Below are 12,302 nucleotides of genomic sequence, written 5' to 3' on the forward strand. Positions count from 1 at the left end.
TTGTTGAATGTTAAATTAAGAAGTTCTATTTGTTACAAGTTCCTATTGTTAAATATGTTATATTCAAATCAAGATCCTTGGGTCTACCTGAAAAGACAGAAAAAATTTATTAGAAACCAGTTACTAAAACAATATACAAAGGCTGTTTGAAAAAACCCTGATTTTGTGCAATATAGTGGGGGTAGGAAAACAGCATCAACAAATGGAATGAGTGGACCCTGTTTTCCACCCTACTTGTTGCTAGTGTCACAGTCCTTTTTTACTCCTATTCCTTCTTCAGATATCCAGATATGCATTTATACAAGAACCTTCTGTACTTTTTAAAAGTACAGAACATTTTCTATACTAGTTGAAATTATTATTTCTAACAATCCATCTATTAGATACTATAAAAAAATTAAAAATTAAGTTTGAACTCAACACGTATAAATATTATTTTACACTATGAAAAGAATATGTGATGCACATTAGATAGTAGTTGTCATTGCTAAGGAAGAGATATATGATAAGACATGTTATATAAACAAAGCTGAAAGGTGAGAGCATAAGAGATTATTCAGGTGCATAGCCGTGCTGATCTGAAGCAGCAGAATGAAGTTTGAGTTAAGTGGCACCTTTAAGATCAACAAAGTTTTATTCAAGGTGTAAGCTTGAATATGCACACAGGCTTCTTCAACTGTTTAGTATACAGAACTTTGTTTTCCCTAGAACCAACTCTGAAGTTAACTATGGCTGAAGGGAAATCATAAACTTTGTAGAATCATCCATCTCATTATACTTTCCAAATGGTTCAAAGCTCCAATTCATATCAAGGAATTACTAATCAGGTTTTTTATGCTCTTCTCCAAGCCTGCTTTGGTGAGGGCCATTGCTTTATTCCTACAACTTATATAAAATCCTGACTCTATAAAGTGTTAAAAGCACATATATATTATACTGAAGTTTTCTATAAGCTTCCTTTTTTTTCTTGAATTGTTGACAAATCAGAATTTCTGTCCTACCTTCCATCAGGCCAGAGCCTACCAAGTACTACACCGCCACAGAATACAAGAGTACATGACAGACTATATGCTCTAAAGAAATCCAAATCCTGCCACACAAACTGTCCTTCAATTTTTATCTGCAACTCATTAACTTGATTGGGAACAATAAAGGGTAGATTACAAAGCACTCCTCAATTTAAGCATTATATTAAAACAGGGGTAGTCAAACTGCGGCCCTCCAGATGCCCATGGACTACAATTCCCAGGAGCCCCCTGCCAGCATTCGCTGGCAGGGGGCTCCTGGGAATTGTAGTCCATGGACATCTGGAGGGCCGCAGTTTGACTACCCCTGTATTAAAAAAAAACCCCTGATAAACTCAACCTTGTATTTACTTCTGTCAGTAAATCCTGTTAAATTGTGTGCTTTCCTGTCAGATTGTATGCTGCGGCCAGAATATCCCTATTTGCCTATACAGATTATTGTGTCAGTTCAAAGAGAGGGTTTACAATGATTAAAAGGATGCTTCAAATGAGTAACATATGTATACTAGCAAGAAAGCCCATTGCAACCAGGAATGCAATGGGCGCTAGGACCCAGGGGACACCAGGAGGTGCTTTTTTTTCCTGCTGCGTGGAGCTGTGAAAGGCTCCTACAGGGTTTTTTTTTTCTGCTGCTTGGAGCTGGGAAAGGCTCCTACAGGGTTTTGTTTTCTGCTGCTTGGATCTGCGAAAGGCTCCTACAGGGTTTTTTTTTCTGCTGCTTGGAGCTGTGAAAGGCTCCTGCAGGGTTTTTTTTTTCTGCTAGCTCTCGTGGGCGTGCCGGCTTGGAGCTCCTACAGGGGTTTTTTTTCCTGCTGCTTGGAGCTGGGAAAGGCTCCTTCAGGGTTTTGTTTTCTGCTGCTTGGATCTGCGAAAGGCTCCTACAGGGTTTTTTTTTTCTGCTGCTTGGAGCTGTGAAAGGCTCCTGCAGGGTTTTTTTTTTTCTGCTAGCTCTCGTGGTCGTGCCGGCTTGGAGCTCCTACAGGGGTTTTTTTTCCTGCTGCTTGGAGCTGGGAAAGGCTCCTTCAGGGTTTTGTTTTCTGCTGCTTGGATCTGCGAAAGGCTCCTACAGGGTTTTTTTTTCTGCTGCTTGGATCTGCGAAAGGCTCCTACAGGGTTTTTTTTTCTGCTGCTTGGAGCTGTGAAAGGCTCCTGCAGGGTTTTTTTTCCCTGCTAGCTCTCGTGGGCGTGCCGGCTTGGAGCTCCTACAGGGTTTTTTTTTCCTGCTGCTTGGAGCTGGGAAAGGCTCCTTCAGGGTTTTGTTTTCTGCTGCTTGGAGCTGGGAAAGGCTCCTACAGGGTTTTTTTTTTCTGCTGCTTGGATCTGCGAAAGGCTCCTACAGGGTTTTTTTTTTTCTGCTGCCTCTCGTGGGCGCGGCGGCTTGGAGCTCCTACAGGGGTTTTTTTTTCTGCTGCTTGGATCTGCGAAAGGCTCCTACAGGGTTTTTTTTTTTCTGCTGCCTCTCGTCGGCGCGGCGGCTTGGAGCTCCTACAGGGGTTTTTTTTTCTGCTGCCTCTCGTCGCGCTAGCGGCGAAAGGCTCCTCCGGGGGTGTTTCTTTTTTTTCTGCAGCTTCTCGGCGGCTGGAGTCTTGTGTTGTGTTTGCGGCGGGGGCTTCCTTGGGGCCGGCCTGACGCGGTGAGAGACGCTTCGCGCCTCTCACCACGTCAGGCCGGGAGCAACTGCGAGCCGCGCTGAGCGCGGCTCGCAGTTGCTGGGGCTGGGAATCGGAGGGACCAATCGGCAGGCGCTTCGCGCCTGCCAATTGGTCCCTCCGATTGTCTGTCGTGAGGAAGGGTCCAATTCGGACCCTTCCTCATCACGGACAGAGCCCTCCTCAAGGCCCCTTAACCATTTATTTAGTCCGTGGCGCCCGCGGCGCCACGGGCAGTGTACAGATACTTATTTGTATATTTCACATATGCTTAATGTGTCATATGCTAGTATGAAACAAGGGACAGCATTTGGGGATACGTACAAATATAGTTTTGGTTATGGATATGTTCAAATCCATACTAAGACATCAAGCTCAGATAAACAAAATTTTATTTTCCACCACAATAATTTGAACCTAGGTTATATAAACTATAAAAACTGACTTTATATTACACATATGGCAAAGACTCTTCAATATAAAAAACTACATATATGATATTGTACCTATCACCAGCTCCCACGGTACTGGGGTACATTTTCCTGAACTTAACACACATTTCACTACAACTCACTACAACACACCCTATGATGAAGAAGTCAACAACTTTTATTTACATTCCTGGAATTAATTCTGCAGGTTGCAGTTGTAAAGGTACAGAGCTTGAGGCAAAACTAGCGACTTCGCATGTCACTGGCATTCCAATCATTAGCAAACCAAAGCTAGGTCAAGCAGCAAAATGAATATGTACAACTAATATGTCAATGAAGAGCCAGCATTAGTACCCTCCTATTGAAATTAGCTGTTTTCAGCAAAATTTAGGTGGTTCCTTACATAATTCAGGAGCATAAAAATCAATTATTTGGAATGGCTCATTTCTCCCTTCAGCTTTCCACAATCAAATAATTAAAGGTTCAGATATTGAAACTACATACTCAGGCTGTCTGTCTAGGATTCAGTGATACTACCTCTCATATATTTCAACTTATTATTATTTATTATATTTTTATCCCGCCACTCCCACGAAGTCTTGTGGTGGCTAACAATAAGCATAAACTGCTTTAGTTACATTCTTTCCATGCTGTCATCCTGCAGACATTCTAACATACCATTGGGGGAGTAAATAAAACATTGCCTTTAAATTACTTTCCTTAATTCCTTAAAATTATGAAAATATACTCCATAATGCAAAATAACATCTTTAGTGAGTTTTTAAGATGGAGAGAAGTAGTATTTACTCTTATGAGGCATTAAATTTCTTTCATCCTGAAGTTGCATAAAATCTTTTTTCTAAGCTATCTGTATAGATCTACTTATTATGCTGAGGCACATTTTTGTGGAATAAGTTCCATTTTTCAAGTGTCTTTTTTCTCCTTATAAATGCAGTTTCTATTTCTAAAACACTTGGCAAATTCATTTACAAATGAAACTATGGCCAGTATCTATTTTCTTATCCACTAGCAATGAAAAGTTACGCAACTATATTGGTTGCCTTTGAAGATCAAAGGTCAAAGCTTCACTGAACACTAACCTGAAGTTTCAAGCACACATTTGAAAACAGACTTCAATCACATCAATGAAAATTACACCCAAACATCTAACTGACTCCAAACCAGGTTAAGCAGCAAAAACATAACACTTTGCCTACTACACATAGAAGTTACTATCAATATCAAGGACCTAACAACATCAGCCTCACCATCAGACACATCCACTTTCTCATCTTTTAACTTTGTACATGCAATTAAATGCCAACAATGCCCTTCCATTCTCTACCTAAGACAAACAATGCCCTACATCAAAAGTTAAACGGACACAAGATTTAACAGGGATAATGGTTTATCTCACTACATATGCTAGCCTCATTCAGCTCTTACATATGTATTCTCACTAATCCCACAGAATAGACATACATCCTCTTTATCTTATCTTGTTTCTTATTTGGAATAGTAGATTGAAATATATAGTAGAATGTAATGTAATTTGAAATGGTATACTGGAATGTATTCTCTAGTCTGAGGACAGGGGAGATAACTCTACATAGTCAATCACCCCACTGCAAAAAAAAAAGGAAAATGCTGTAATGTTGCTTGAGAGGAGACAGATGGAATGCCATGGCAGAGCCTCGTGGTATAATGGTTAAGAGTGGCAGCTCCTAATCTGGTGAGCCGGGTTGGATTTCCTGGTCTTCCACATGTAGCCAGCTGGGTGACCTTGGGATCGTCATAATCCTGATAGTGCTGTTCTCACAGAACAGTCCTGTCAGGCCTTTCTCAGCCTCACCTACCTCACAGGGTGTCTGTCGTGGGGAGAGGAAAAGAAGGCAATTGAAGCAGCTTTGAGATTCCTTCTGGTACTGAAAAGCAGGGTATAAAAGCCAACTCTTCTTCAATTTATTACACTCAATATCTGTCCATCAATTTCCAATTTTGACATTTATTTCCTTCACTATGTACTCCACTGGAATAAACCCAAACAAATGGTAACTACATAAATCAAGCTTGTTAGTCCTATTTGGTACTTGTATCTGTTAAACTTCATTATGTTGTATGCTGCTCACCATCCACTTATATGTATGGACTAGTAATGTCCATTTCATTGTATCTGAAGAAGTGTGCATGCACATGAAAGCTTACACCTGAATAAAACTCTTAAAGGTGCCACTGGACTCAAACTTTGTTCTGCTGCTTCATACCAACACAGATACCCATCTGAATCTACCAATATCATAGTTAGCAGTTTTCTTCCGGAGGGGGGGAGAGTATCTGTACAAATTATACAACTGATAAATCAATGAGAGACGCCAATGATGGTATGACTGTCATTTAACTGGATGTTCTCCAAAAGTGAGCATATCCATTTCATGCAGGGACATTTCATTGATGGAGTAGTGAGGCATTCCTTTCCTTTGACATTCTACCCTTTGGAGCAATCAAGATGGAAAGTACAGATGTCAGACCTGAAAACTAGCCTTTAATTTGCTGTTTGTTGTACTTTGAAGAACTGTGCCCTTTTCATTAGGAAACCCCCTCCCAGGTTCCATTAACTTCTTGAGTAAGAAAGCAATAAAGAGCCAAGATTTATGACAATACACAAAAGTGGATGCAGGAGGCAAAACTTAATCATTCAGATTTTTGAAAGAAGAGTTTTCAAGCTGCTTACTTGTATCAGCTTAAGTACCAGACAGAATGATAAAGCTTAGGGAACCAATTAAATTGGGAATTAAAGGAAAACACAGGACACCTTTACAGATCAATATGATGTAAGTCTAAGCATAACAAAAACCTTTTCAAAAGGATCTACAACTACAGACATATCTTATTAGTACCATCTATCCCCTCAGTTATTAAATGGTTAGTTTAGAGAGACTTCAATTGATAGTTTCAAGAAACACTGCAAGCTTGATTTTTAAAGGGCAAGAACAGAGCTGTCCTGTGGAATTGATAAGAAAAAAGTAAATTTATAAAATACACATGATCTAAATGCTAACTAAATGTCTACTTAGAGGATAAAAGGTAACAGTTATATACAAGCCTCTCTTCAGTAACATATAACTTTAAAGGCTGCAACTTTTTGAAATTAGTGAATATTTGCATTTAAATAAGCATCCAGTTGGCAATATAAATGAAATTTGAACATTAAATGCTTATAGGACATATCTGGTACAGGGATCCAGTATGCCTTCTTGTGCATTTCAAATAATTTCACATTTTAAGATGCTGTACTGCTAGGGAGGGGAAATCACAAGGGATACAATTTGGGGTCCACAGCTGTGGCGCCCATAATTAGCCTTTCCAGGACACCACCTAGAGACTCTAGACCTCTCACTGCAGTTGAAATGGACTCTGTGATTTTCTGCTGAAACAACAACGCCTTGGCTCAGTAGAGAGGCACCAATTTCAAAGAAAAAGCAGTATAGCCATCATCGCAAGGAGTAGAGGGGGATTTTTACCATCACCTCTTAGACCAGAGAACAATTCTGACCCTTCTCAAAGCAATTACATGCACCACAAGTGGCCAGGCACCATCGTGGAGCAATCCCTTGAGCTGTGCACTGCTCTTTTGAATATGCTGAACATCTTAGATATACAATCGTATAATCCAATTCTGAATCAGCCCCATAGAGCACAGATTGAAAACCCCCACACAATGGGGCAAAGTCAGAGGCAAGCTTCAAGTTTGCAGAAAAATCACAAACCTTAAAAAAAACCTTGAAGGTTTACAACAACCCCAAAACTGGAGGCACATTGTCCACGTAAGTGCAGACAATATAAAGGATCTCAGCCAGTGGGAATGAAAGTGGCCATTTGGGGTAATGATGAGCGCCAGAACAGAAAAAAGTAGTGGTGGTGGTGGTAGGAGAAAGCTGTGCCCTTTCCTTCCTTTTTCAGGATTGGTAGTCCTGTTAGTCTCTCAGTAGCAGCAGAAAAGACCAAGAAAAGTCCCTGCTCAGATGTGAGGGTATGAGTTTTCCCGAGTCACTGTTCCCTCCTTCAGAGCAGGGACCCATTAAAGTTCATACCTGCCACAAATTTTGTTAGTCTTTAAGGTGCTACTAGACTCTTGCTCTTTTCTACTTCCTTTTTCAGCCACTCCAACAGGATAGAGCACTCACACATAGCAGCAACTAAGAGGAGCAGGAGGTGGTGGTACTGTTGCTGCTTACTCCATTCCCGACTTGCTACTCCAACCCCCACCAGAATTGAAATGACGGAGGAATCTACATTCAATTGAAGTGATTCAAACTGAACCCAAACTTCTGTCAGGAAGAAAGGGACAGATTCTTTCCACGTATCCTTGCAACTTTTCTTGCAGGCCCCCACTTGCTCATCCATAATATTAAACTCAGTGACTACTATATTTAATGTCTATCTGTTCCTCTCCCATCTGCCTATTAGTGAAATGAGAACAATAATCTCTGATAATTTGACTTCTGTATGCTCTGTTATGTCAATGAATTCAATGAGTTTAAGAAAATCAAGTATGAACATCAGAAGTGATACTATCACAAGCTGCTGGCTCTGCATAAATAAATTACAGTAAATTCTAAACTATCACAGATTATGATGACATATGAACTGTACCAGTGCATATAGCAAGAGTAGAGAGGGAATATAGGATCTCAAGAACATTTACTCAATATGTGGAATCCTCATCCTGTCTACATGGCAGAAACAAGGTATCCCAAAGCTTTACTTCTATATAGTTTAGACAAGAAATAGTGCAGACTGTGCAAAAATAGTTTCTTCCCAGCCCTGAAATTATAAATTCTAAGGCTTTATACTGGGAGCTTAGGAAACCACCATACAAACTGGGAAGCATTTTCCAATTACGTCAAGTAACTGACAATCAAGAAGCAGACAATGGCTAAACAAGCTTGCATAAAAGCATATTGAACATATTACATCAACTTCTATAAAGAACATAACTTGAGAACCTACAGAGTCACATAGGCCGAGTGCACAGAAAAGCAGACGTCAGTACTTTCTATTATTCCATCATAGCTGCCTTAACAGTCTTCTTAGGTAGAACTAGAAACGTAATAGACTGGTTGATGCTGCACACTAATGGTAAAGAATCTAACCATAGAGGAAAACTAAACCTTACACAGAAGAGTTCTGTGATGTTCTGACACTTTTTTTTTAAATGGGGAGGAGGGGGGAGATAACTGGGACAATGCTTGAAACCCAGCAGCAAGGTAAGATGCTAGTGAGCTATCTGGAGCAAGTTATCCAGCTCCTCATTTGAGAGAGATGTAATCTTGCTTTTAGACTCCTAAAAAGTAAACAGCATTTTTTCTTGTTTTTGTCACAGTGAATTCCCCAGAAGAGATCACTGACTACTTTTATGACTTACCAGATCTGGATTTAATGATGTTGCTGAACTCATTGTGTCCTCCTTCAGGTCCTTCATCTACATCCAAAACCTTCGCCATCCTTTTTTACAGTTTGATACTGCTCTGTAGAATTATCTCTTCACTCAGCTCTCACCAGACTGCTTTGTAATAGGTATCTGAAACAAAATATAAAAACATGTAAATAGCAGACAGCACCAAACACATGACTGTATATATCAGAGCTACAAATACTTCCACACTCCCTGCCTATGGCCTTCCGCTTTTTAAACTATAGAATGTTCAAATCTCAGTCACTATTTTGTTGGGATTCTCCAAACCCCCAAGACAAAGGTCAATTTGTATTCTAATCCAAGTAAAGACTTCTGTGATGATAAGAAACTGCTTGGGGTCAATGAGGCTACCTTTCTAGGACCATGCATTTAAATCTGTGATACAATCTAAATTAGTTCTAAAAATGCTTGAAAGTTTAAGGAATGACCAGTCCACCACAATCAGAGTATCAGTGATACATGTATCTACTACCAGAGTTATTTGTAAATTTATCCCATATACACATACAAAAATATTTAGCTTTATTTGAAAGCACTAACCTCATCGTTTGTACTTCATAGCAATCCTGGCTTAAACCAAAACACACAGTCTGGGAGTGGCTGAATTGGCTTCCTTATTTATGTACAAGTTACAAAGGAAGAAGTTTTCCAGCTGTTCCAAAGTCTGCCTGGATCAGTTTGGATAGCTCTCCTAAAGTTACAGCGTGGGTTATTTGTCCTTTACATAGTTTGGCCACATAGCATTACATTGGAGTTTCAACAGAGTCTCTTAAACTCTAGCCCTGTTCTTCACCCCTCTCCCATTGTTCAGGCATATTCCAAATTCAGAAAAAACTCCTGTAAGAAAGGAGAGGACTATGACACAAAACCACTAGTTACTTTATGCATTATTAATATTTCCCCACCCTAACCCAAGGGCTCAGGATAGTTTACAATATAACCTCCTTTTGTTTTATGATAACTACACCATCTCAGGTTCAAAACGGCTGGGAAAGAGACCTGCGCTCAAGGCCACCCAGAAAGTCTAGATCTGACCCCCACATGCTCCTCCCCAAAAGTATCAAAGAGGGAGGGCATCAAAATGCAAGGTATTTGTGAGATGAGAGTATTGGTTCAGCCTTTTGTTTTCCACATGTAGCTGTTTCAGTTGCCAGGCACAACTGTCAAAACCACGTTTCACACGTATAATCAGTAGGGATTCCACCCACCTCAGCCCACCTTTCAGCTTTCCCCAACTGTCTATAGGCAGCAACTACACCATCACTGCAAGAAACCTTTATTCATATCCCAAGTCACCTTTCAAAGGCGTTGCCATGACTTTCTCCTACAGAGTATTCTGGAGTCCCTCCCTCAGAATCAGGTACGCCAAGTTTGCACACGGACCCAGATACTGGCAGATTACACAAAAGCAGCCAGCCCACTTGAACCCTTCCTTCTTGGCTCCCCCAAGCACCCCCTCCATCTTTGTCCCGGGGCTGCAGTTCATCACCTGTTCAGGAGTCATCTTGCTTACAAGCAGAGCAAGTGAGGCCTTTTAATTTAAAAAATGCATGCATAAAAGACTTCTATAATGGAAATTATGCCACTGCTTTTCTGACTGCTTTTCTGACTTAAATAACCAATGACACTCCCTCAAGCTACTACTTAGGTATTGCCAGGAAAGAGAAATGGTATAACACCTAGCAATTAATCACTACCCCTCCAGAGAAAGAAACAGCTGATGGCCCACTCCGCTTTCCACATGGACACAGAACTGGACATGCAACCACCAACATTCCATTTACTACCAAGAGACCATGGGCTAGTCATTTAGTTCTGTTGTGCCTTTCTACAAGAACCACAAAAGCTGTAATACCTTCCTACTAGACAACACCATGACAGATGGCTTTTAAATAATTTCGGAGAATTCATGAGGCACCAGCAACCATTTTGGTGCAGACTGAAGTTTTTTGTTGTTTTGCTGTAGTGGGGACACCCAAACTTGAGGAGGAGGCTACAGACTTGTTTGAAATGCTGTCTACAGCCTGGCAAATTATGAGTGCTACAGAGCCACACTGCAAATTAAATGGGAAAATTCAGCAGCCCGCTAACTCAGTTAGCCTGCTGTTCCCTCATGTCATAAGATATACTGGAGCACTCCAGGAATGCGGTGGAAACTGACACCCTGCATGGTTTGTTATCAAGGGGCGGGGAGGGGGGCGCAAAAAAACCCCTGTGAATCAAACAGACTGTGCTTTCCACGTGGGTCAAACTCCTTTCCAAACATCCTTCCTTAGCGACTGCTCCTTTCTGTGAAAGGAACCCTCTCTGGTTACCAAACAATCAGGCGCCCTTTACGCTTTTCTATATACCTGCTCGGATAGGAGGGAGGGGAACAACTGGGCTGCCCTTTTGTCCTCCGAGCGATCCAAGGCGAGGACTCGCATTACTTTTTCCCTTCCGTCAATTATTCAAGGGCTTACCTGCTGGAAACCTCCTGGCCGGCCGGCCGGCCAGTCAAACCGCAGGGTCCATGCCACGCACCGTTCCTCAAGAGTCCAACGCGAACCCCGGGCAAGAGTGGGACGCAGCCCTCCACACTAGCTCGTGCCACTGGCTCAGAGGAAAAGTCCGCCCGAAAAGGGGGAAGGGCGAGTTCGACGCCAATTCGTGGGGTTCGTTTTCGTGCAATGTAAACTCCTCGACCGCCTCCTTCCTTCGCTCTTCTGGGGCGAGGAGGAAGCGCTCTCCACGGCCCCCGCCTGCTCAGAGGCGAGCTCGACTATGGAGGGGCAAGTTTGGCGGCGGCGGCGGCGCTGCTCCTGTGACTCCCCCTCGGGTCCCCGGGATGCCTCCTTTGTTATTAGCCGCGGACGAGGCTGGAAGGAGGAGGTCAGCCAGGCGGCCTGAGGCTTGGAGGGAAGCCGTCCCTTACCTGGTCGCTTCCCTGCCTTTCGCGGGCACCCCAAGAGGCGCGGCTGAAGCGAACGAGGCGGCCGGACCCGATTTAGCGACTCTCTCAACTACTTTCTGCTGCGCTTGAAACTTTCTTCCCGGAGCCCAGGGCGCACGCGCGCGCAGCCCTTGCCTCCTTCGATGGCCCTCCCGCCCTTCTCGAACCGAAGCCGCTCCACTGGAGCGCCGGGGAACGTGGCGTGTGGTGTCACGTGACGCTCGTGCGCTGTCAATCAACGGGAGCAGTTCTCTACCTGGGACGTCTGACGGGTTCCGCCGCCTCGGTGGATCGCGAAGCTCCTATTTCCCCCTGATCAAACCGGGAGTTTCGACTGCAGCCGTTCCCCTAGTAAACGCTCCTGAGACGCCGAGGTTTTAAGCTATCATGTGCCATATAGGACCCGGCGGGCCATTTAGGGGCAAGCAGGGTTTCCAGAAAGGAAAACTGAAAAACGCGGTTTGCCGAGTGTGGCTTGGAAAATTCCTGGAGATTCGAGGGCGGTGCCCGCGCAGGACGGAAGCTGGGGTGGGGATGGAGCTCAGCAAAGTTTGCGCCTCTCTGAAGCTGTCATTTCCTCCAGTGGAGTTCGGCTCCGGAGGGTGTAGGAATCCGTTTCAATTGTGGGGGAACTGCAGACTCCCCTTAGGGGCTGTAACCCAAAAGTAACATATGTGCTTGTGATTCACACACTTAGAACAACTTGCTGCAACACGCTCCTGTGTTTCCCCTGTGTGTGCATACTTGCTCTGTGGTGCCGAGGCACATTCTGTGCATTCCTTTGCAGAG

At 42.9% G+C, this 12,302-nt stretch overlaps 1 protein-coding gene across 5 annotated transcripts in view; it reads right to left on the reverse strand.

Annotated features, from left to right (window-relative positions):
• UTRN (utrophin) overlaps positions 1 to 11,946 on the reverse strand; it is a 503,173-nt gene extending 491,227 nt beyond the window's left edge. For 2 of the 5 annotated variants that reach the window (XM_077350839.1, XM_077350815.1), the window contains exons 1-2: positions 11,044 to 11,946; positions 8,531 to 8,686 (exon numbers count right to left, since the gene is read on the reverse strand). In XM_077350839.1, the coding sequence (XP_077206954.1) occupies positions 8,531 to 8,609 (79 nt within the window). In that variant the 5' untranslated portion in view covers positions 8,610 to 8,686; positions 11,044 to 11,946. Of the gene's footprint in view, positions 1 to 8,530; positions 8,687 to 9,121; positions 9,419 to 11,043 lie in introns of all 5 variants that reach the window. The other 3 variants (XM_077350818.1, XM_077350828.1, XM_077350848.1) reach the window with 3 other exon arrangements.
• Positions 11,947 to 12,302: the final 356 nt, after the last annotated feature.

This window comes from Paroedura picta, chromosome 1, assembly GCF_049243985.1.
Source record: "Paroedura picta isolate Pp20150507F chromosome 1, Ppicta_v3.0, whole genome shotgun sequence".
Lineage (NCBI taxonomy): Eukaryota > Metazoa > Chordata > Lepidosauria > Squamata > Gekkonidae > Paroedura > Paroedura picta.